The sequence below is a fragment of the Canis lupus genome, chromosome 20 (assembly GCF_011100685.1).
Source record: "Canis lupus familiaris isolate Mischka breed German Shepherd chromosome 20, alternate assembly UU_Cfam_GSD_1.0, whole genome shotgun sequence".
Taxonomy (NCBI): Eukaryota; Metazoa; Chordata; class Mammalia; order Carnivora; family Canidae; genus Canis; species Canis lupus.
The window spans coordinates 10,444,993-10,471,378 of NC_049241.1; the positions used below are offsets into that span (position 1 = coordinate 10,444,993).

General features: G+C 38.8%; 1 protein-coding gene across 4 annotated transcripts in view; it reads right to left on the minus strand.

Annotated features, from left to right (window-relative positions):
* Window positions 1-26,386, minus strand: part of GRM7 (glutamate metabotropic receptor 7) — an 834,441-nt gene that overhangs the window by 144,734 nt on the left and 663,321 nt on the right. For all 4 annotated transcript variants that reach the window (XM_038565782.1, XM_038565780.1, XM_038565781.1 and 1 more), the window contains exon 8: window positions 10,280-11,215. In XM_038565782.1, coding sequence (XP_038421710.1) covers window positions 10,280-11,215 — 936 coding nt within the window. The remainder of the gene's footprint in view (window positions 1-10,279; window positions 11,216-26,386) is intronic.

The window sequence follows — 26,386 nt, forward strand, 5'->3', positions numbered from 1 at the left end:
CGGAAGCCCGATGTGGGATTCGATCCTGGGTCTCCAGGATCGCGCCCTGGCCAAGGCAGGCGCCAAACCGCTATGCCACCCAGGTATCCCGTTTTTTTTTTTTTTTTAAGACTTATTTATCTATTTGAGAGGCAGAGCATGCACATGCTCACAAGTGTGGGGAGGGGGAGAGGTGAGAATCTTTAGGCTGACTCCTTGCTGAGTGGGGAGCCTGATTGACACAGGGCTCGATCCCATAACCCCTGAGATCTTGACTTGAGCTGAAACCACAAGTCAGATACTTAACCAACTGAGCCACCCATGGGATCCTTGTTTTTGTTTTGTTTTTAAGGATATAACTTAGAACAGCCTGATGGAAGAGATGCATAGTGCGTAGGTATGAGGAAAGGGCACAGAGATTCCCTCCCCTCAGATCATGCCATTCTCTCCAAATCTCAAAGTATTCATCAACCTAGAGGCTCTCCAAATCCTGTCCCCTTAAGTTTTTATGGAGGCTTCATTATAGGAATTATTTTTTTATTTTATTTAAATTCAATTAATTAACATATAATGTATTATTGGTTTCAGAGGTAGAGGTCAGTGATCCATCAGTCTTATATAATACCCAGTGCTCATTACATCACATGCCCTCCTAAATGCTTTTCATCCTGTCATCCCATCCCCCCACTCCCTTCCAGTGACCCTCAATTTGTTTCCTAAGATTCAGAGTCTCTTAGGGTTTGTCTCCCTCTCTGATTTCATTTTGTTTTATTTTTTAGGCATTATTGATTAAATTGCTGGTCAGTGACAATCCATTCAACCTCCAGCTCCTTCCCAGAGGTCAGGGAGTGAGATTGAAAGTTCCAACTCTCTAATTACACGGTTGGATCTCCTGGTGACCATGCCCCATCCTTCAGTAGGGTCCCAGAGTCACCTCATTAACATAACAAAAGATACCTTTCTGGCTTTCATCTCTTCAGAAATTTCAGGGGTTCTAGGAGCTCACTACCAGAAATGGGACAAAGCCCAAACATATCTTACTATAAATCACAATATCACAACTATCACGCAAACCATTACACATAAGCAAAGAGGAATCTTTTGAAAACATAAATCTAACAATGTCCCACACATCCCTGCCCTAAAATTCATTGCAGAACATTTCCCCCTGCTTGCCAAAAAATAAAATCAAGCATACAGGGTCCTCCAAGATTTCACCTCTACCTGCCTCTTCAGAGATAGTTTCTGTCATCCCCCTAATCTATACTAACTCTTCTGCTTTCAGTGTCCTCAGATATAGGACTATTTTACTTTCTGTAGACTCTGTTGCTTGACCTAGAAAGCAATTTTTGCTAAGGGGAACTGAGGGTGGAAGGATGCAGTTCACTTTACTGAGCATTTACCATGTGCTATAGAGTATTTGAAACCCTCTTATACTGTTAACTCATTTACGTAATTCTAGTTTCATTACTGATACAATTTATAGTTTCAGTACTGGGCACGTAGGCCTGCAGGTGTAAGAACACTTATGATTAAGTTTCAAGAAAATAGAAGAAGAGCAGAGAAGGAAGAGTTTCTGGCAGAGAGATTTTAATGGCTTTCTCAATATATAACTGACGTATGATAAACTGCACATATTTGAAGTATGAAATCTGATCAGCTCTGACATATGCATGCACCTGTGAAGCCACCACTACAATCAAGAGAGTGAACACATACATCACCCTCCAAATTTCCTTGTGCTTCTTTGTAATTCTTAGCCTCCCATCCATCTCCAGTGAACAAATGATTTGCTTTCTCTCCCTAGAGAGTAATTTCAATCTTAAAAATATTTTGGTCAAAGTGGAATTATACAGTACATACCCTGCCTGTATTCTTTCAGTGAGCCATATCATCTGGGATTTAACCATGCCGTTGGATATATCAATAATCCAATGCTTTTTACTGCAGAGTAGTATTCCATTCTATGGCTACACTACACCTTGTTTATCTACTCAGCTATTGATGGGCATTTGGGTTGTTTTCAGTTTCGGACTATTAAAAATGAATCTACCAAAAAAATTATGTGCAGTTGTATGTGGACATATTCTTTCATTTTGTGTGGGTAAAGAGATAGGAGGAATGGCTAGAGCAGAACATAAGGTAGATGCTTAACATTTCAAGAACCTGCCAAACCATTTTTTCCAAGTGGCTGATTAACTTTTACATTCCCACTAGCATTATGTGAGAGTTCCAGTTGTTCCACACCCTTACCAGCACCTGAAATCGTTTTATAAAAACTATACTAAGCAATTTATTTTTTATATTTACATTTTTTTATTGGAGTTCGATTTGCCAACATATAGTAAAACACCCAGTGCTCATCCCATCAAGTGCCCCCGTCAGTGCCTGTCACCCAGTCACCCAACCCCCCGCACACCTCCCCTTCCACTACCCCTTGTTTGTTTCACAGAGTTAGGAGTCTCATGTTTTGTCACCCTCTCTGATTTTTCCCATTCATTTCCTCTCCTTTCCCCTATAATCCCTTTCACTGTTTTTTACATTCCTCGTATGAGTGAAACCATATAATGATTGTCCTTCTCTGATTGACTTACTTCACTCAGCATAATACCCTCCAGTTCCATCCACATCGAAGCAAATGGTAGGTATTCGTCTCTTCTGATGGCTGAGTAATATTCCATTGTATACATAGACCACAGCTTCTGGAGAGAATGTGGAGAAAGGGGAACTGTCTTGCACTATTGGTGGGACTGTGAACTGGTACAGCCCCTCTGCAAAACTGTGTGGAGGTTCCTCAAAGAGTTAAAAATAGAGCTACCCTATGACCCAGCAATTGCACTGCTGGGGATTTACCCCAAAGATACAGATGCAGTGAAACGCTGGGATACCTGCACCCCAATGTTTCTAGCAGCAATGTCCACAATAGCCAAACTGTGGAAGGAGCCTTGGTGTCCATCGAAAGATGAATGGATAAAGAAGCTGTGTACTAAACAATGTAAAGATCTAATTTTCTCTTACGCAAACCCAGAAGTTGGAAAGATTATACCCATTGTGCAGATGGAAGAACGTAGGACCAAAAAGGTTAAATGACACATATCCATCATGCACACTGATGAGATTCAGAGCAACACAGCACGATGGGGTATGGAGGAATGGTGTTCTAGGACCACAAGGCATCTGGCAAAATACTAAGTAGACCTGTTTTATGGTCTGTACTGTGGGTATCTCAGGACCCCAAACCTGGATTTGGCAGCCCTCTGGCTGCTTATTGGCCAACTGTATCCTGTTATAATTTCCTGTGCTTTGAGAAGAGTTGTTTCTGAAAATGATAAGTGGCCTGTGCTGCTCTCAGAAATGCCAAAGAACAGAGATTTGTCTGAATATCCTGGTACTAGTTATGAAGGTGAAGCCTGGGTCCTTGTGACTGTGTCCTTCAGAGGCTAAGATCTCAAAGTGAAAGGCACTTCATGGGAAAGGTGGGACTCTTGGGGATACCCCATGAGGGACTGATACAAGACTTGCTGAGTTTTTCCCTTTGGCAGCAATTTCTTTTTGTTGAAAAACCTCTCTGTTCAAATCTTTAATGGTGGGGACTCTTGTCTTAATATAGTAAGCTATTTCCTTATTAGTGCTCACTCAGTTCAGTTTTACACAGGCTCTTGGATTTTACCTGCTGAACTAGCTATTCTGGCCAAAGGAAGGGACTAAGATGGTGAAGACTCCAATTATTCTAGGTGACTGCACCTGAAATTAGCTGATACATCATGAGGGGAGTACAGGACCGGCACTATACCAAGCCACAGACTAACACCAGATGTGCAAACAGCTGGTTTCAGAGCGCTGTTTGGAGAGAAGCTCAGTTATCATCAAGGTCACAGCAGGAAGCAGAAAGGAGATGGTTTCATATGCTTCTGATATAAATTTGAACAGACAAAACTAAACAACAGAAGCAAGACCTCAAACACCAGTATGCTTGCCCGTCATAGCGTCAGGGCACAAATGGCCTCAGCCTAAGCTATGCCCTGGGACACTTCTCTCAATTGTGTTTAAAAGCAAGGTGGAGGTTCTACTAAGCATCCCAGCAAAGAAAGTAAGGATTTTTGTCTGAAAAGACATTTGCATTTGTGTATGAATATGTGTGTATTTATGTATCTAGAAACAGAGTCATCAGCCTATTGGCAATGACTATACAGTTATACAGAGGACGGGAGGGAGTCCTTCCTCTTGCCTCACTTAGTGGGCATGTTAAATAGTGGGCAATGCTACTTGCAAAATTCAAAAAAGAAAAAAGTATCTATAAGCATATCTCTATTTCAGTAACAAAGCAGCAGAACACAAAAGGGAAGATAAGGCATATTACATTCACATATTCTTTTAATGTTCAAAGCAGCTTTCAAACCTCCTTTATCTTTTCTGGTTCCTCAGGCCTTCTTTAAACCAGGGCTATCTTTTCTCCATCTATTACAAGAGCTACTTAATGAAGTTTTCTTAACTCTGGCTGCTTCACCTTTGCTTATCCTCAAGCACTGTTCCTGGAATTCACATTCCAAAATATCCTGTGTTGATATTCCTCCCACCTATATAAACTTTTGCTGGCTCTCTACAGCTTACAGGAATAAAGTCCAAACACAGTCCCCCATAATTTGGATTTGCTGCTCTTCACTACATTGTTATATCTGTCACAGGGCCCAGGCCCCCAAAATCAGACAGGGGGGATTGCATCAGAGGGAAGACCTTGCATAATTCAACATATGCCCAAGGGAGAATATCATCCCGGGAAAGGAAAACAGGTATTTCTGGCTTACAAGCTATCGTATTTAAAATTAATGTGGCTCATCACTTTGAAAAAATGGGATTCTTGCCAAAAGTTTAATTTGGGGATGACATGATGGGGCTCATGTTGTTTTAAAGTTTCCCCATAAAATGCAGTTTTATTACATTTTATTCTTACACCTCCATATTTGCAAGAGTCAAAGTCGCATTAATTGCAATCTGTCTCTTCACTCTCCATACCATGTGTTGAGAATGCCACCCTCTACTTTTGGGCATGGGGTGTAATTTCTCACTGGTTGTCATAGTGCTTCCTCTGCCTGGTAACTTCAGTCCGCTTATCACTTTTCCATGAAGTGGAAGTGGAGTTCCTGTCTCTGGGTGCCTGTCCTACTTTCCTTGTGTGACAACTTAACATGCCTCACACTATTCAAAGTTGGTTTGAAAGCCTGCACTGACCACTAGCTTATGAATTCCTGACGGACAAAAATGATGCCTTCTTCACCTCTCCTTCACCCCAGTCCTTCAGAGAATACTAGGGACATAATAGGTTTTCACAATTGTTAAAACGCTGAAAGACCATGAGAAAATGTTAATCAAATCAAGTAGTGCAGAGGCATAAACTAATATATTATTCCCAAAGAAAGCCAGGACTGCTCTTTTCTGTATGGCATTTGAAAATTTAAAAGAAGAGATGTGTAATCAGAAACAAAACACAGACTAATTCAAGCACACTCCCATTTCCATGACTATTCTTTATATTTAAGCAGATTAATTTCAGTGAAAGCCACCCAGTGGCTCTTGCACAAGGACAACAAATAGGGGAATGGGAAGAGAGATCAAAGGTCATCTGTCAGTGCCCAGAATTAATCAGAAAGGACATCCGTATTTCAAATTCCTTCCAGTTCTGACTCATTGGTAGTGGCTGCCTAAAGACTGTGTTGGTAAGGATTTTAAGACCACACCTGGGTTCAGGGGAAGCTCACTATAATTGATTACCAAGATCTGCCTAGGGCATGGATTAGGAAATGTTTACCCACCTGCCAAATATTTCTGATCCCTAATATCAGGCCTAGATTAGTTTGCTTTGTGTTCAGATATTGGAGAGCTATCTGCTACATGTGGAAGATCAAAATGTTGACTTATAGTCCAAACCCTTCTAGAAATACTCCCGGGAAACCTTCCTTTCTGTCTGTCCTCTTGTTACCTCTGGCTGCAGGGTCAATGCTTTGGTCCTGCCATGAGGTCTCTGTTCATAACTTTGGAGTTGAAACTTCATTCAGACCTTCTGAATCTAGACTTTGTCTTTGATTGTGAATAATGTGTTTCTGATTGCCTGGTTTCTCAATCTGTGGAACTCCTATTTGCTTGAGATGAGAATTATTTTACTCCTAAAGGCTCTAAAATTATAGATCAGGAAATATTTGTACAACGTGTTCTGTGGATTAGGAAAAAAAATGCTCAGGTAGTTTTAAGAAGTATGCTTGGTTTGCACTGACATATTTCCAGCATGCTCATTACAATGTCTAAAGTTCTATGCCCATTCTAGTGTCCTATTGAACCAGCTGGGAGGGACAGATATGCAATATTTTAAAAAAGAAGTTCCAATTGGGATTATCATGTACATAATTTTGAGAAGAGTTAAGGACCATGGTTCAGAGATTGCTAGTAGTAGCTCTACTTCTGTCATATAGTGGAGTAATTCTTCAATGAAAACCAAATAATCCTATTATTTAAGTATTGTAATTCATGCTGTTCTCTTTGGATATGTGCAGAGGAATGGCCTATGGGTAGCATTATAGAAGACATATGCCTTTCTCTAAGCCACTACTCTTTTTCCAGCATTTTTTCCAAAGAAAATGCTTCAATTCTTTTCTTTCTCTTCTTGTCACCAACCTCCTACCAAAATACACACATATACACAGAGAGGAAGACCTATGAGACCCTCTGACCCTACTTTATATATCAAAGTCTACTTTGCCTTTGCAGAGAGCCAAGTGGTGTAAAGCTTGTCTCCTCATCAATGCATAAAAACAACAACAACAAAATTATATACTGGCTTACCTAGAAAGTTCTCCTGACAACAACTGGCTAAAAAGATCTGGATAAGCAAAGGATCTACAGTGTTTCTCAGATTTTGGCAGGGTAGATTATAACCTCCCTACCTGATGCATGCTCTTTTCCTGGTTGCATGCAAAAAAGATAGATAAGCCACAGGCCAAGCCTTTGTTTTTGTGGAAAACAATCTAGTCCTCTAATAGCTATTGCCAATATATAGCAATGAGACATTAACACACTTCACTAGACAAGCTAACTCCTACTGTGATACTACTCTACTATTTGCAGTGTTTCCTTGAATCATTTCAGCCATCTAAATAGAATTCCTAAAACCAGGGATTGTTCTCTTACAGCTCAAGTTTACTTCTTCCATCCTTGACCATGGTGCATGATTCTCATTCCAATAATCACAGGATTAGCAATGATAAAACAAGATAACCGTAATTTCCTGCATCTTTCTTCACAAAAGCAAAAATATATGAGGGCTGATGTTTCACAAGAAAATAAACATTTCTCACCCTTTATTCTGTGCTAACGAACTCAAGTGATAAGAAATTTCATGAAGATATCCCTAACATAATCAGAATGAATTCAATTTCCTAAGACAGTAAATAGTTATTACTGAACTCACTGCCAGATCTTTTTTTTTTTTTCCTGTTACAATGGAATTCTTCCACTTAAAATACTTAAATTGTTTGATCTAAACAAAAGTGGAAGGCTGTGATTCTGAATATTGCTAGCTTGGCAGTGATGCCTTTTTCTGTGATTTCTGTTGCATTTGGCAATCTGCCTCCTTCCACAATTTAAATTCCATGGCTTCATGTACAAAAGCTATTTTTAATTTATCACTCATGCTTCTCTAACCATATGCCTATCTTTAAGGTATGTGAATTTCCATATAAAATTCACTATTCCCGTTTGGCAATTTAGTACCTTTAATTGTGCCAATCAAGCATGTAAAACATCACAACTCATTGAGAGTATACAAAGAAAAAATACATGTCTTCTAAACTCTATGATACAAACCACACTGCTTGAAAACAGCTTAATTTTTCCTGTAGTTCAGTTCTATCAGCTCAAAGTCTTCTAGAACAACTGGAATCAGTGAATTCAATTCTTGAAACCCTGTACCATTTTCAGGGTTTTTTTTTTTAAGATTTTATTTATTTATTCATGATAGACATGCAGAGAGAGGCAGAGACATAGGCAGAGGGAGAAGCAGGCTCCCTGCAGTGAGCCCGATGCAGGACTCAATCCTGGGATCACAACCTGAATCAAAGGCAGGTGCTCAACCACTAAGCTATCCAGGTGCCCCTCATTTTCAGGTTTTTCAGTGAATCAATTATACTATTGACCTTACTGAAAAGATTCATAATCATGACTAGAAATGGCTGGAAATGACAAATGAAATGGAAGACACTTATATTATCAAACACCATTACAAGGCCCATCTATAAAACAATTGCAGGCTGTTCTATAAAACTACATTCCCCAAGAATAAATTTACAAGAAAAGGATTTAATGTTTTTAACCAGTTACAAGGGGAATTGTGTTTTAATAAAAAAATAATTATTATCTTCATAGGCTTTGATGATACACATCATTTCCCATAAAAAGTTCAATGGTTATCAACTTACCAGCATACATTTGGGAAATTCTTTTTCTTTTTCTCTCTATTGCATTTCACTACCCTAACTCATATTTTACTATTCCCCTGGCCCAGGGATAGATAGAAGCAATAAAATGCAATTCAAGTTGGTTTCACAGACAGTAAACATGCATTATGAATTTGAAACATACTGTTGGAAACATACTATGCTTGTTGAGCATGTATTTTAGAACTTCCTCTAAGACATTTTATTACTAAAACCATATCTGGAACCACTCACTGTCCTTGGTTTCAGAATTCTCCATGGTCTTATGAGATACTCATTTAAGAAAATAAAAAAGAAAGAAACAAAAAAGCCCCCAAACCCACACAGTCTAAACTAATAGCTTCTGAATCAAACAATTTAGGTGAAAGGCATCTTCTCAAAACACCAGTCAAATGTCATTAATTATTTATATGATTATATGAGAATAAAAGTAACAATGAAAAATTCAGATTTGACTAATTCTTAGAGGCACAGACTTATGAATTTGTAGAGATTCCTACCTCAATCTTTGTTTTCCTCATTTACGGCACTAAGCCCTTGAATGTTTTAGAGACTTGTTCAAAGTAACATGGAATCAGGTTAGACTCCCTGTGTTCTAACTTCTAATCAAGCCATAACACCATTCTCTCCCATACAGCATGCCAGTTAGGGCTCTAGGTCTCAGTTCTGGCTTTAGCTGTACCACCCTGTCCAAGCTGACTTCACCGGATGAAGGACAACACAGCTTATTAAGATCAATATATTAGAACTGCCTAATTTGCATATACACAAACCATATCCAAGTGAATATAAAAGTCAGATGTATATAAATTTCATGTTTTATCAGTGTTTTAGTGTCACCTAAGTGGCACACAAAGCAACACATTAGGGCTGCCTAATTTACAGATTTGTAAAAATGCATAACTATGAGGGGAGCATCTATACTAACCATATCTAGGACAACATGTTAAGGCCCACTAATCTTGAATTTCCATAGCTTGATGACACTTGCTCTACTGCATACTGTCCCTCCCACTGCTAGAAAGTTGAATCTCTGGTATCACTCTGAATCACTTGATGTGATTAAGGTACATCTAGCTTTAGAAAGCCTAGGGTGGAATGATAACCAAAACCCTCCTATATTTATCCATTAAAAAAAAATAATAATAAATAAATAAATAAATAAATAAAATATGCAAACGGGAAACTCTAATATGTTGTGTCACTCACATGTAGATCCAATCCATAGTGATAGCCAAGACTGTCACTAAGAAAGGTAAGAGACCATCCTCATCCTAATGAAGGACTATGGCCTTTTCTTCCTATCCCAAGGAAACATATGTGTAAGAAGGGAGGGTGGGTAATGAATGTACAGGAAAGTTTAATTTGGATAGACTACACAATTTTTTACTGGATAATATCTTTCTCTATATTTTTTAAAGATTTATTTATTTATTCATGAGAGAGAGATATATAGAGAGAGACAGAGACATAGGAAGAGGGAGAAGCAGGCTCCTCGCAGGAGCCTGATGCGAGACTCAATCCCAGAATCACGACCTGAGCTGAAGGCAGCCGCCTAACCGCTGGGCCACCCAGGCATCCCAATCTCTTGTTATATTGAATAATTCTATCATAAATTAACTTGAAAAAGCTGCCTCTGGTTGGTTTCCAGTGAAAGGAACATAGAACAGTTCCCTGCAGGTTTTAGATTTCTGTAGCATTGTTGTCTAATAATTCAGAAAATAAACCTTCTCTCTATATACAATCAATTTGGTTTCAGTATTTACAAAAACAAACATATTTTTGAAATGCATGTTGTGGTGTGCATTTTCACTTACCTTTTCCGCTGACTGAGCAGTGCCAAAAAAAATGGGAATGAAGGCAAGCCACACTATACATGTCGTGTACATAGTGAATCCAATGGGTTTGGCTTCGTTAAAATTTTCTGGGACACCCCGAGTCTTGATGGCATACACAGTACATGTGACCATGAGAAGAATGCTATATCCCAAGGAACAAATGATTTGGAGATCTGTAATGTCACATTTGAGAACTCCCCTGGCCTGCTCAGGGTTCATTGTCTTATGTTCATCATAGTCTATGATGATGTTGGGTGGATCAACACCAAACCAAATGAATACACCTAGAAGCTGAACTGATATCAAACTGGAAGTGATTGCCAGCTGTGACGTCGGGCTTATGAGTCTGGGAGCTGTCACTGATTTCTTGCCTTGCTCAAATATGCGATAAATCCGATTGGTTTTTGTCAAGAGGGCTGCATAACTGATGCACATACCCAAGCCCAAGAAAACTCTCCGGAAAGAACACACTGCCACATCTGGTTTGGCTATCATCAGGAAAGTGATAATGTAGCAAAGAAAGATGCCAGTCAACAGAACGTAGCTCAGTTCCCGCCCAGATGCCCGGACAATGGGCGTGTCATTGTAGCGGATGAAAGTGGCCATGACAAATATGGTGGCAATGATCCCCAACATTGCTAGGAAGACAGGGATGACGGCCCAGGGGGAATGCCACTCTAGTTTGATGATGGGGATATCCTGGCAGCCAGTTCGGTTTTCATTGGGCCTCTGGTCGTAGGGGCAATGTTGACATGTCATCTCATCAAACTGGTACTGGTAGCCGTCGCAAGGTTCACAGGTCCAGCAGCATGGAGTTCCCTTCTGTGTCTTCTTTCTTTGCCCGGGCTTACAAGGCAGCGTACACACTGAGGGGGGAATCTCCCGGACTCCTTTACCCCACTGCATGTCCTCTATCTGCAGCATGAGAAATGAGAAGGTATAACTGGCAGGTTAGTTCAGAGAAAAAGGAAAGAATAGAATAACAGTGATAGCGGCATTTAAGACTTGACAATTAAGGAACTATCCACCTCTTCCATCCCCCAGTCAGTATGAACTGTAACTAAGATTTGACCCCAACCATTCCATCCTAGCATCCTTACCTCTCACCACTATGGAATGTGCCAAACCTGCCTGGTTCTAAGGATTCCCGTGGCAACTATTAAAAATACAAATTCCCATTCCTACCTTAGACCTGCCAAATAAGAATATGACGAAAAATAAAAAGTAGGGGCAGCCCGGGTGGCTCAGTGGTTTAGTGCCGCCTTCAGCCCAGGGCATGATCCTGGAAACCTGGGATCAAGAGTCATGTCAGGCTCCCTGCATGGAGCCTGCTTCTCCCTCTGCCTGTGTCTCTACCTCTCTCTCTCTCTCTGTGTGTGTCTCTCATGAATAAATAAATAAATAAATAAATAAATAAATAAATAATTTTTTAAATAACTTAAAAATTAATAATTAAAATAAAAATTAGTAAAAAGACCTTTGGATCTTTAACAAATGCCCAGAGGAGTCTTATGATTAGATAAATAGAAATAAAAATCTTAAGTAATGTGAAAAGTTTCATGCATCTCCCTTATTAGCTTCGAAAAAAATTGTTTTAAAATTATTGTGGATAATATTACAATGGTGACCATCTTCTCTAAAATTCTGTAGGCATCACTCCCATGGTCAAAGAGAATTTTTGAAGCAAATTCAGTCTATTATTTATCATTTAGAAATGACAAGGTTCATTATTGAAGGCTATAATGGTAGTCAACTCTAAGTGATTAGGAAGCATTTGATAAAAAAAGAAAATAATATGGCCTGGAACATTTCAATATTGGCCATGTACCTATTTGGAGATGAAATTTAAAAATAAAATACTATATCCTAGAGGAGGATGAATGTGGATTTGCTTAATGAAAATACTGGTTTGGCAATTCATAGTCAACCGTGTTCTGAGAAATAATATCACTAGAAACAAAGAAAAGGTACTATTGGGCTGAAATTGCACTGTAGCAGAGATCTCTCATTTGCCAGCACAGCATCTACTCTTCCTCCTTCCTGACATCAGCTCCTCAGATCTATTTCCTATGTGTTTGCTGTAAGATGAGAAAGTTCCTGGGGAGCGGTGGAGGAGAGGTTTGTTTACATGACCCAGTCACGGCCAATTATTGTGTATTGCACCATTACTCAAGCTTGAGCACTCATCAGGATCACTAGGAAGATTCCTTATCACCCCGTATGCTGGGCCTGACAGTAGGATCTCTTGATTGTTTGGGTTGGGACGGGATCTGAGAGTATGTAGTTCTAACAAAATTGTAGGTGATGTTGCTGGTGGTTCTCTAGGGACCATACTTTATCATAAACAGATACATTCCAAACTCCTAGGCACAAAATATAGGTCAGGGATGGAATAATTATGGAATGGAAAGAAATTTAAGTTTACTTTTACTAAGATTACATAAAATAAACATCTTTTTTTTTTTTTTTTTTTTTTGCCTGGCAGTTTGTAGGATGTAAGGATGTCAGTGCTCATGGCTATAAGAAGGAAGGGATTTGTAAGAGAGAGAAGTCAACACAGAGGAAAAGGTTACTGAAAAAGAGAAGGAGAAGAGAATGATTACTGAGGAAACTGCATGAGCTACTTGATATAGGCATGCCTGAAGCATGATTCCCTAGACCTCTCCCTTATGCAAGACAGGAAATTCTGCTATGCTGACACACTTTCAGTGGCATTTCTATTACTTGCAATCAACAGTCTTGAAAAACATATTTACTAAATAAATAATTGCAGTATCTACAAGTTGTAAAAGGTGTACTTAAGTCAGCAAATTAACTTACATAATAAATTCCAATGAACACATTTAAGTGACATTCCCAATACCTCTTTAATACAGTTGGACCAAAAACTGGTTAGAAAAATACTGGAAAATCTGAGGCTTTTAAAAACATGTATAATTTTAAGAGATAAAGGGAAAGGAAAATTAATTTATTGCTCTTGGAAGTTTAGCACTATATTAAAACGTGATGCAATGTGTAGCAGGGTGTGATACTTCCATCAAAACTTCAGTGAAAACTATATTCAAAACCTAAATCAAATGTAGGTAAAACTGTTGGGGGAAATGGCTCAGGGATTAAGCTTCATAAAATATAACCTTCTAATTGTTGAATTTAAACTCTAAGCAGAGACCCAAGAATCTTTAGATGACTCGTGTAAACTCATTTGCCTGAACACAAAGCCCAAGTCAGCACTAATAAATCTTACTAAATATAAAACACAATCATCTCTTTCTCAACATCATCATTTTTGAGGCAGTAAGTCACTGGCAGCCATCCCAAAGTCATAAAATTAAGGAAATAATTTGTAATAAGAGAGAAAAAGATATGCATTAGCTTTACAAATGTCAAATTGCAAGAAGTTGGAACCTAAAAAAATGCTATTATTAATACAAATGTTTCCAAATGTCAAATTAAAAGGTCCTACTCATGGTTAATAAGAAAGATTAACCAAAAAAAAAAAAAAAAACCCTATAAATAAATTTCATTAGCTAAACTTGAAACTGCCTGATTCCAACACTAGTAGATAGTAATATACCATGTGATTAAACTTGATCTATGGGAATAGTTGTGGGCTCATACAAATATAAAAAGAAATTATCATTATCTAACATTTTATAGCCTATGTTAAGTGTTGTCAGCTCACTATTTTTCTATCCTAGGAATAAAATAAAATACCCAGCAATGCTGAATAGCTTTCCCCTCCCCTCCTTAACTTATCCAAATATATATAAGAGCTGTAACCACAAACATTACATTGACTGATTACTTAATTTGTTTTCAATTTTCATTTAAAGTACATCTCAACTCAGTTTAATTGTATATATTACAGCAACAAAGTTGCATCTTGCAACAAATGAACAAATGTCTAATTTACTTGTTTTTCAACAAAAATCATTATTGAAAATACACTGTTGAATAAAGATACCAACTAAACTTTAAAAGTTCTAAAAAAATAAATAAATAAACTTTAAAAGTTCTAGTGAGAATTTTTTTTAAATGATACATTTGATTTATCTTATACCCATCCACACAAACTCAGTGACTTGTTTCATAAGAAATAGTCAGCTACAAACACCCATGGGTACTTATTGAAGGGAGAATAATCATTTAGGGTTATGAAAACTCAAGTATAATGTCAATTTTCTTTGCTAGAGGCTAGTAGGAATGTAAATTTCAATTTTCTTTTGAATGCTGCAACAAAACCATGTTTCAGTTAGGTGGAAAGCCAAAGTTAAGATGCAGAAAGATTAGAAAAAAGGGCTAGGATGTTTACTATAATCTTCTTTAGAAGATACAGTTCTAAATTCTCTGATAAGGATGAATTTCCTACCCGGACACCAATGTTTATGGGTACTAGATACTGGATCTGCTCAGTAGCTGGCTCATGGGGAAGAGATGTTGAAATCCTAGCTGTTAGCAAGAGAACTGTATCGATGGTACTGCCAATTAACACCGTGTGTGGCACATAGATTATGTTGATAGGTAGATCAATGGTTTAGGAAAGAGATAATATATAGTTCTAGCCAATGAAAGCAAAGGTAAGTCTGATGTAGAGTACTAGCAAAATATTCTCCATTCTTAAAAGAGACACAAAAAAGAGATATACTATATTTAGCCTTTGAACTTTGATGTGTGCAAATGTAATATATGGAGCTGCAGCAGCCAATCTTTAACCGTGAAGAGACAAGAAATTGGAAAAAGCCAATATACTGAGGATAGAAAAAAGATAAAAAAGAATTTGTGTCGTTGATGATGTTGAAATAACTTCTAGGCCCAAGATGGAGCCTTTCCTTCCCAAGGTGCCATGTAGCAAACCATACTTGGATAGGTGTCCCTGTAAACAGGCTCCACTTGGCCAGACACAGACTGTATTCAGTCAGCCAGTCCCCCAAATGCCAACTCAACTCTAAGCCTTCTCACCTCAAACAAGATTGATTATATGGCCCCTGCCAATCAGGTATTTTCTGTTTATCTTTTCCTTGTTGTTTAATTCTTCATCCTATAAAAAGCTCTCTGCCTTCCACCCCATTCTGTGGTTCTCTGAGAGAAGACTGTCTAGTTCATGAAGTGCTATAAGTCAGTTTGTAGCATCGAAATTGTCATCATTAACCATTCTTTAACCGTGGCATAATGATGTCAGCAAATTAACCATCACATGTACCACTGTATTCCTGAAATTCGAACATGAAATGATGAACTTTCCTTAGTGGGTGACCAATATTTCCTGGACGGTCTACTACTTGCAATGAAACATTCTAACAAATACACTTTTTCTTAATTCCGCATCTGGTATGTGAAGATCTTCTGAGACTATTAGACAATTAGCCAATAATTCAAATTCCAACAGGGAAAGTAGGTAGCTCCAGAAAGAAAAGGGACTTTTGAAACACGGGTGATCGGAAGCACTTATTTTGTCTCCTGGGAATGCTCCTAAAAGAGAGAAGTAAAGCCCTAGACTCCAAACATCAACTGTGACTCCGTTGCTTCTGGCTCAGAGAGAAACAATGGAAAAGCACCTGTCAGCTAAAGTTCTCTAGCACATGTGATTGGCAAAGAAAAATTGGGGTCTGGCTCTAGTAGAGAGTTAGCTACTCCACAGGGAATGTGCAGGCCTTATAATCACTGGAATTTTAAAATAAAACCAGACTAGTTGCTGTCTTACTGCCAAATGCAGAACTCAAACAGAGATAAATTTTTTATAAACATGGTTTGGTGCATCATTTTTATCTAGAAGAGATCTGTTCTTTTCCCCACACAGACATTTTCTATCTAAAAGAAAATTTTGTCACTCCAGGGATATTTTCTTTAGTGAAAATCCATTTGCATGCTTCCAAAGCTTACTCTGCAGATCAAGCTGGCTGGTGCTTTTGTTGCATAATTCTCTACAGTATTGTTATTATTTTTTAACTTATTAAAACCCTAATAGAATGAGCTAATTTTAAAAAGAGCTTTCTTATTAAAACACCATTTGTTCATTAAAATACATTTGTCTTAATTTATGGAAAAGGGGTTTTAGAAAAAATGCACAGAAATGTTGAGTTTTTGATACTACAGAAGAGCCAGGTTTCAGTTGTAGGAGGGAGGTGGAGTGGGCAAGGTGGAGGGGTTACCAAGAGCTTCACAAGGAATTCTGTAGCAGCACTCAGTGCTGCAAAAACACTTATTCAGGGGTGCCTGGATGACACAGTCAGTTAAGCGTCTGCCTTCAGCTCAGGTCGTGATCCCAGAGTCCTGAGATCCAGCTCTGGATCAGGCTCCCTGCTCAGCGGGAAGCCTGCTTTTCCCTCTCCTTCTCCCATTCTATGTACTTACGCTCTCTCTCTCTCTCTCTCTCTCTCTCTCTCTCTCTCTGTCATATAAATAAAATCTCTAAAAAAAATCCACTTACTAATTCAGATTCTATCTATTCAAACTTTGTAAGAATCACTTTTTAAATGTACCCTAGGAAGAAAGTGGCTCCCCAATATTGTTAGGAATGGCTTTTTTTACTATGGCCAACCCTGGGCATCCATGGAAGGACCCAGAGCTTCATCTCACCGTAAAGTCCAGGATGTAGATACATTTATGCTGTTTTTAGACTTTACTTTGACTTAGGCCAGTGGTTGCCAGACTTGCCTGTAGATATGAATCACTTGGGAATCCTCTAAATTTTTCAAATAGGCATCAGTGTGTTTTAGAGCTCCTCAGGTGAAATGTAGACAGATTGGGGGACTATTGAACTATACTTTCTGAAGGGCTGAGGTTTGGAAAAAAATCTTTGTGTTGTTCACAGAAGCTATTGACCACAGAGAATTGCTTACCTGGACTACTATTCTCAACCTGATGACGTAGTATCTCTGATGAGTCTGAATGAGTGACAGAAATGTTCAGTGATACTCTATTATGATTTCATGGGAAAGTATGAAGTTGTAGTGAAATTACATGTATTACATATTTGCACAGCCAGTAAAGTCTCTAGACTATGTCTTATAATGCTATTGCCCAAACAACTTAAAATACCTATGACAGCAGAACATATAAAGTAAACAAATGACGTGGGTGAGAGTAAGACATTTCTGCTCCCAAAACAACCAAGTTTAAAGGAACACGGTACAACTATGCATACTTATAAATATGTGTTAAATTATACATCAAGAACAGATTTCATAATAGTTCTGCCTAAATGATCTGCATTCACTGTTTCAATGCCTGCATTTCCCTCAAATACAAACAGTGGGGTGAGTGCTTGTTTTTAAATGTATATAATTAAAACCTCCAAGATTAACTGAACAGTTTGCTCCTAAGGTCAATCTAGGTTTCTTATTCTTTATGAAACTCTACTACAAGTAAGTACTCTTGAAACTCTACTCTAAGTAAAAGGGATGACTATACTTGGTCTCAGCACTTCCTTCCCCCACACCCCCCCCACCAGCCTTATGTGGAACCCTCTGATTTTTTTAAAGTTGACGCCTTTCAAAAGATATCCTGTGTTTTCTGAGGACCAAACAATGCACATCTGCTGACATTAGCTAGCTGTCACTTTCTGAAACAATATCATCACAAGAGGAGCCATCTCCTTAAAATGTATATGTTAACTACAAATGACCACTTATCTAATAGCCCTCTGGAACACAATTCACTAGAAGATGCTTACCAATCAAAGGTTATAAATTTCATCTTGTTCTAATTACTAAATGTATTTGTGGGTTTTTTTTAAAAGATTTTATTTATTTATTCATGAGAGACATGGAGAGAGAGAGAGAGAGAGGCAGAGACACAGGCAGAGGGAAAAGCAGGCTCCATGCTGGGAGCCTGATGTGGGACTCGATCCCGGGACTCCAAGATCACGCCCTGGGCCAAAGGCAGATGGTCAACTGCTGAGCCACCCAGGCATCCCTAATTACTAAATACATTTGGAATATTTTTTAACACCCATATTTAACAATAATTAATAATGTAAACATATTCATATGGATGTCTCAAAAAATACCACCAATTACACTTGTTTAAAACTGAAGTCATGATCTGCTCAGGGATTGACAAACTACTGCCCATGGGCTGAATCCTGCCCACTGACTGTTTTGCAAATAGAGGCTGGATCAGAACATCTTGGCACTTGTTCATTTACTTTTTGTCTATGGCCCATTTTATGTTTAAATGGCAAAAGTTGAGTAGCTGTGGATGCATGTACCACAAAGCCTAAACTATATACTATCTGGTCAAAGATAGAAAATATTGATTGACTCAGATCCAAAGAAAACAAAAGGACAAAGCCCTCCTGCATGGCAACCTTATCTGCCCATAAACCACAAGTTTTGTCATCTGCCACACCTTCTGTGTCCTTGGACTTTCCTTCCTTTGGCCCCTCTACCAACAACTCACGTAGGTTTTACCTCTTGAAATGAGGTTGAAATTAATTATTTCATATGGCAAACTACATATTAAATACAGGCATACCTTGATTTATTGTTCTTTATTTTATGACCCTTTGCAGGTATTGCATTTTTACAAATTGAAAGTCTGTGGCAACCATACACCGAGCAAGGCTGTGGGTACCATTTTCCCAAGAGCATTTTTCACTTCATGTCTCTCTATCATATTTTGGTAATTTTCACAATACTTTATATTTTTCCACATTATTTTATCTGTTATTATCTGTGATCCATGATCTTTGATCCTACTATTGTAATTGTTCGGGGAGTACCATCAACCAGTGCCATACAAAATGGCAAATGGCTTTATTTAATTGATAATTTACTTATAAATTATCATTGATAAATAAATCTTGTGTGTGTTCTGACTGCCACATCAGCCGTTTCCCCATGTTTCTCCCTCTCCTCAGGCCTCCCTATTTCCTGAGATACAACAACACTGAAATTAGGTAATTACTCTATGATGGCCTCTAAGTGTTCGAGTGAAAGGAAGATCAATGTGGCAAACTTCATTGTAGTCTTATTTTAAGAAATTGCCAGCCACCCAGCCTTCAGCAACCACTACCCTGATGAGTCAGCAGCCACTGTAAGGCAAGACCCTCCCCATCAGCAGAAAAAAAAAATACAACTCAATGAACATGTTAATATTTAACATTTTTTAAATTGTATTTAAATTCAATTTAGTGTTTATAATACACTATATAATACAACTGTTTTTTGTAAGTGCATATTATACACTGTATAGCACACTGTATAATACAACATAGTGTATTACTAGTTTCAGGGGTAGAATTCAGTGATTCAGCAATTATATATAACACCCAGTGCTCATTATATCAAGTGCCCTCCCTAATGCCCATGACCCAATTACCCCATCCCCCCACCCATCTCCCCTCCAGCAATTCTCCATTTGTTCCCTATAGTTAAGAGTCTCTTATGGCTTGTCTCCCTCTGTTTTTATCTTATTCTATTTTTTCCTTCCTTTTCCCTATGTTCATCTGTTTCTTAAATTCCACATATAAGTGAAATCATATGGTGTTTGTCTCTGTCTTATTCTGCTTATCATAATACCCTCTAGTTCCATCCATGTTGTTGCAAATGACAAGATTTCATTCTTTTAGATGGCTAAGTAATATTCCATTGTGTATATATACTGTCTTCTTTATCCATTCATCTGTAGATAGACATCTGAGCCCTTTCCATACTTTGGCTACTGTGGAAATTGCTGATGCTTAATACTTTCTAGCAATAAAGTACTTTTTAATTAAGGTATGTACCATTTTTAAAGACATAGTGCTATACTGCATGCTTAACAGACTATGGCACAGTGTAAACATAGCTTTTATATGCACTGGGAAACCAAAAAGTTCACCTGACAATCTTAATTGTGATATTTGATTTATTGTGGTGGTCTGGAACTGAACCTGCACTATCTCTGAGGTACACTTGCTAACTTATTGGGTGCTACACCCTGTTTTAGTTGTTGGGAACAAAACAGAAAAAAAAAAGTGCCTCAGAAAAATGAATCCTCTTTTCTCATCTTTGGATCACAGCTCTTCTGTGAAATCTTCCTGTGGAATTTCCCCACCTCTCTTTCCTCCTGGCCACTTCCCAACCCCACTAGCTATACTAAAGCCAGAAGGATCCTTTAGCATGCAGACTTGATCATGGCACCTTTATGCTTAAGCACCTCAGTGTCAGTGACATCTTGCCACAAGACATCCTAGATGATCCTGCATAATCCAGCAGGGACACACATCAATTGGCTTTAGCTAGGTTCCTACTCACTATCCTCAGTGAGTATGGGGCTGCAATATGCTGCTCTATGATTCTTCAGTTCACTGAATTCTTGCTCAGGAGTTCCCTACCCAACCAGAATGGATCCTCCTTTAATAAACTCTAAAGATCTCCCTTTAAAGAACTTAACCCAATTTGTCATTATGCAAATACATTACTTCATTAAGGTCTCAATTTCCAGTTTCTATGTTAGCTCCTTGAGATCAGAGCTTCTGTCCACTTTATTCATTTGTTGGAAACTCAAACTCTGGGAGGAGGCTCCATAGCATTGTTAGATTGAATGGGTGAACGACAGTGTGAAGGACAGAAAAGATTGACCAATCCTCTAGAAGTGATTTTCCTTAGCCAAAATTTGAGTTTAATTGTAACTAGAAATGAGAGATCCCTAATTGGGGTGTGCCTGGGTGGCTTAGTCAATTAAGTGTCTGCCTTTTGCTCAGGTCATGATCTCAGGGTTCAGGATGGAGCCCTGAGTTAGGCTCCCTGCTCAGCAGGGAGTCTACTTCTCCCTTTCTCTCTGCCCCTCCCCTCCTCCACTTCCTACTTCCACTCTCTCTCTCTCTCAAATAAAGAAATAAAACCTTTAAAAAAAAAAAAAAAGAAAGGATCCCTAACTACTTATGAGTCTCATTTGTTTTCTGGTCATTTACTATATATCTATAGAGTGAAAATTTACAGTGGAAAAGTCCTTGGCATTTTCTTCAGGGAAGAAAGGGAGTTAAATATGCAGCACTGAACTCCTGGGTAGAGGGGAAATGAACACAACAAACACATCACAGAAAGGAAGAAAAATAAGTCATGTATGATCAGCAGCCAAGGACAGAACTTGAATTGAATAGATCCTGTATCACCAGTTAGACCCCAAGACATGGCCTTGACTGCATCTGTTTGTAATCACAAACCTTTATCTTAACATTTTCCCTAAGCTCTTCTTTTAGGCTTTCACTGTAACTCAGACCAGTGAAACTCAAAACCACCAGGTGATGGCAACTGCCCTGACGAGATCTACCTTGGATCCAGACCACCTAGACTTTCTGACCTAAACCTGACCCATGCCTGCACAGATGGACCACCTAGTGACCTCCTGAATGACCTATAATTCCCTTTACCTCATTATAATACTAAAATCTCTGCCCAGTGAAGAGCCTCAGCCTCAATCACATAACATACTGTATATGCATAGGCATGTTTCCTTGAGGCACCTGTGTGACCTTATGTCCACCTCTACATAGGATGACAGGGCTTCCTGATCTAAATATTCATCCTAACACTAAACAAAAGGAACTTATTCATTGTCTCTCAGGAAGCTATCACTTTGGAAGCTATTCCCTGTGACCTCCTTATTTGCTGCAAATGAAAGGTTTTTTTGTGGGACAACTTAACCTAGTGCAGTTTCTGACTCACCACCAAGGAGAAAACTCCTGTTTCATTTGCACTTGACTCTATAAACAGAAAGAGTTAGGGGTCCCTGGGAAAGTGAAGACAAGGCATAGGTTTCTTGACGTAAGAAAAGCCATTTTAGGGGTCGCCTGGGTGACTCAGTCAGTTAAGTATCCATCTCTTGATTTGGTCTCTTGAGCCAGCTCAAGATCATGAGATCGAGGCCCTCATCAGGCTCTGCACTGAGTGGGGAGCTGGCTTAAGATTCTCTTTCTCCCTCTGCTCCCATATATGCTCACTCTCTCCTTTTCAAAAAAAAAAAATCATTTTAGACTCCCAGCCATCCTGTAATCTATCCCTGATCAGTACTATTTGCCCAAAGCACATTTCTTGCAGAACTTCCTGGGATACATTGAAATTGTGGAATGATAGAGCCCAGTAGATAATGATTTTAAGGGAACAACAGAATGTTAGAACAGCCACTATCAGGCTAGGAGATAACCTAATCATATCAGGGACAATAAATCAGTGGTAAAAGTCCCAGTTTGGTTCAAAAGTAAAGATTGACCTGATGTACATTCTTGAATTATCTTTGTAAGATTCATTTTTTTTTATCTTTGTAAGATTTAAACCCTTTTGAGCACTCAAATACCAAACCAACTAAAGCCAGAGAATTGATGATGTGACCTGGATCCTGTGACCTTGACTTGGACTTTGTCACCTTAAGATGACTTTTACCCCAATTCTATGCTGAACTGCCTATCGTGCAAGCACCCTTAGTTTAAAACCTCCCCAATTCTATTGTTCAGGAAGACACTGCTTTGGGAAAGATCCCCAGTGTGCTCCTTTTTCTTGCAGGTAAAAACCCTACCTTTTCCTATTCTTTGCTTCGACATCTCCCAAGAGTCAAACCCAGTTTCAGGTAATAAATTTTCTCTGAATACCACTTTCTGCATTAGTAAGCTTACCTACAGCTCAAAATAGAAAGGGCATGATCTGGGAAGTCAGACTTTCCTGGGTTCAAAGACAGACCTCATCACCTCCAGACATTGTACCCAAAGGCAAAGGCAAATAGGCAATCCGAGCGTCTGCCAAGCTTATCTGTTCTGAAGACTAAATGAGATAACATGTCTAAGGAATTAGCATGGTGCCTGACACATCATAGCTGCCTGAATAATTGTCATTAGAATATTTTATGCCTTCAATGAGCCACTTAATCCACGTAAACAACCCGAGGATGGCCATTCCCAATTCTCCCTACACTCTTGAGCACTGATTCTTCCAATGGAGTATCACCAGTGATTAATGCCACTGGACCATTTCAGACTCAGCATCAAAACCTGAACACATCATTCTCCTTCCCTTTTTTGATGTCACCCACACCCTCTGGCTTGTCTTGGTATACCAGAGTAGTTAATGTGAGTGTTGGACTCAGAGGGACATGTGCTCAAATACTAAGAGGAATCTTGGCCAAGTCATTTATATTCTCCAAACTTTATTTTTCTTAATCTTTGAAATTTAGACAGTAAGAGTACCTCCTTGACTTACTGAGAAAATTAATACATGTGACACACATTGTTTTACACATGGTAAAACTAAATGAGTTATATCCATTCAAATCATTATGATTAACAATAGTCTTCATTTTTGATACCCCTCTCCACCTTGCATCCCTCAAAAAATAACAGTTGCAAAGCTTGTTTCAGTCTTCTGTGAACCCCTTTTTGTCTTTGTCCTCAATGACAAGGATCCACTAAAATTACCATTACTGTGTTCTCCTAACTGCTCTCTCTGATTTTAGGCCATCCCTTTCATTTCTTATTCTTTTACACTGGTATTTCTCTTTATAGCAGTTACAATCTGCAGTGAAACAACTAGGTATTTACTTCTCTGTCTCCTTCTGCTCAAAGAGAGTACATCTAAGTTGTTTCCTTATGCTTGCCTTGTACCTAGAAGGGTGGCCCAAAGAGACTATTTGTCATGTCAGGGCCAGAGTGCCTTCTTGGAAGGTGAGTGTGGGACTAGGCACAGTGGATCCAAATCCACTGCCCATTGAAGGCAGTGCAAACACCCCATTTTGGCCATCAAGTCCCTCCCAAGCAGACCCCTGACCTTACCCTCTCCAGCCTCATCAGCATTCACCACCCCAACATCCTAAATTCCTCTTCTTTTTTTTTTAATTTTTTTTTCTTGCTTATGCTTCCCTTGAATACCCTCTGATTCCCTATTTGCATTATCCAGTTCACACCTGTCCTTTAGCTGTCATGCTTTCTCCTAATTCTTCAACAACTGGCTTAAATACCCCAAATATTCCCTGATGCCTCTGCGCTATAAATACCCTCTCCCTTTGTTGACATCTCATAGCTTAGCATTTTGACCTGTACTGTTCTTCTACCTCTTACACTTTGAAAACCAGAGCCACCACATCTTTTTTTTAAACCCTCCAGAGCCCAAAGGGTGGATCAGAACCAGAGTAAATTCTGTCCCAAGAAAGAATTCCCAGGATTAGGATGTAAAGAGATGAGTCCTTGGGGGAAGGAGGGAAATGGCTTCTTGTTATGCCCTTGAACGCTCTGTGTTCTTCCTTTCTGTTTGAGCCTCCCAGCTCTGACTTGCTTAAATATGACAAAGTATACAAGCAAGAACAATAGAAGTCCTCATATCACTGCTACTAAATCTTCTTTTCTAACCAGACAGCTTGCAAATTGCTTTTCACCCACTCACCTGGAGTGAGTCATGCTCTCTGCCAGGTAAGTGAGGAAGGATGCTGATCACTCAGTTTACCATCTGACACAAAAGGGGCTTTTGATTTTCCTTTTTTTTTTCTTTCCTTTTCTCTCCTTTCTATTTTTGTTAGCCTCTGAATCTCTTGCTTCCCTTTTCTAAAGGAGAGGAAAGAAACTTTTTATACAGATTTTTAAGGATAGTTATCCCACATTTCACTCTGATGAATACTAGCCTTGTAATATATTCTTTTGAACATAGGAACACCGGTCCCCCACCCCCACTGCCTCTCATTAAACACTGACATGTCAGGAGGAGTCATAGTACAGTTTATTAAGGACCCTGAGAAGTTTTGCTATTAAAGAGAGACTATGTTTTGATTTAAGCCAATGGCTTCTAATTCGTTTGAGTACAGAACAAACATTCTTTACTCCTCTGTAACACTGATTATCTCAACATCCTGCAGAATCTGTATCTGTCCAATAACACACAGTGTCCATAACACTATGGAAGACAGTGATACTGTTTTCCTGGCTAATACTTTGGGATTCTAGCATCACTTTTCACATCTTTTCCCCTTCTTGGTCATGGCAAGTCAGAGAACATGAACTGGATTATCAACTGTAAGGATGTTAGCTAGATCATCTTTGGCTTCTGTGAAGCTTCATTTCCTCACCAGTAAAATGGAGTTAGGTACTGGAGAATCAAGTAAGACTGTACACAGGAGAGTGTTTTAAAAGACTTAATATTGAATTAAGGTAAGTAATTTTATTTCTTCTAATTTTTTTTCATTAGAAAGAGAATAAGCTATTATTTCATGCAGTCTTTAGTTTTCTCTTTTTCAATGCCTTCACACCTTTGACCACATAGCCCTGCTAACTGGCATGTCCTCTTCCCTATGCAGCTTAGCAAGACTGAGACAAATACGAATTCCTGGCGAACACCAGGCAAGCCAAACTAAAAAGTTAGCCTCCCTATTACAAGGAAATGAGTTACAGCTCCCTACAAACTGAGCTTCAGTTAGTATTGCTTTTAAAGCATATACTTTCCAATGATAAATTGGAAATTTATCTCTTTAACAGACACCCCCACAATAATCCAAGGCAACAACTCAAATAATTGGAATTACAGGCCCAGTTGGTAGCTCAGAAGATATGGAAGTGACATAACTGGGTAAAAAAGCCTTTTGGTATCCTTTGTACTACATCTAAGTAAGTAGCCACCTATTGCTACTGAATTCTGTCCCATAAGGAGTTTTGCAGAAGGCTGTTGAGATGTTAGACTATTTGAGAAATGGAGTCTATGATGTCACAAAAGTCAAGTCCACAAAGCTGAGAGACAAGTGGCCTCTAAACCAAATAGGATATGTTGTTCTCTCCTAAATTCCTACGTTGAAGCCCAATCCTAATGGGATGATATTAGGAAGTGGGCTCTGGGAGGTAATTATGTCCTTAAGCTGAGCCATCATGGATGGGATTAGCATCCTTATAAAAGAGATCCCAGAGTGCTCTCTCATCCCTTCAGCCCTATGAGGACACAGTGAGAAGACAGAGATCCCTGAACCAGAAAGCAGGCTGTCACCAGGCACGAATCTGCTGATGCTTTGAGTTTGGACTTACCAGCCTCCAGAACTGTGAGAAATCAATTTCTGTTGTTTACAAGCTACCCAGTGAATGATATTTGGTTATAATAGCCTGCACAGACGAAGACAGCATATTTGTTTATTTTTACATTG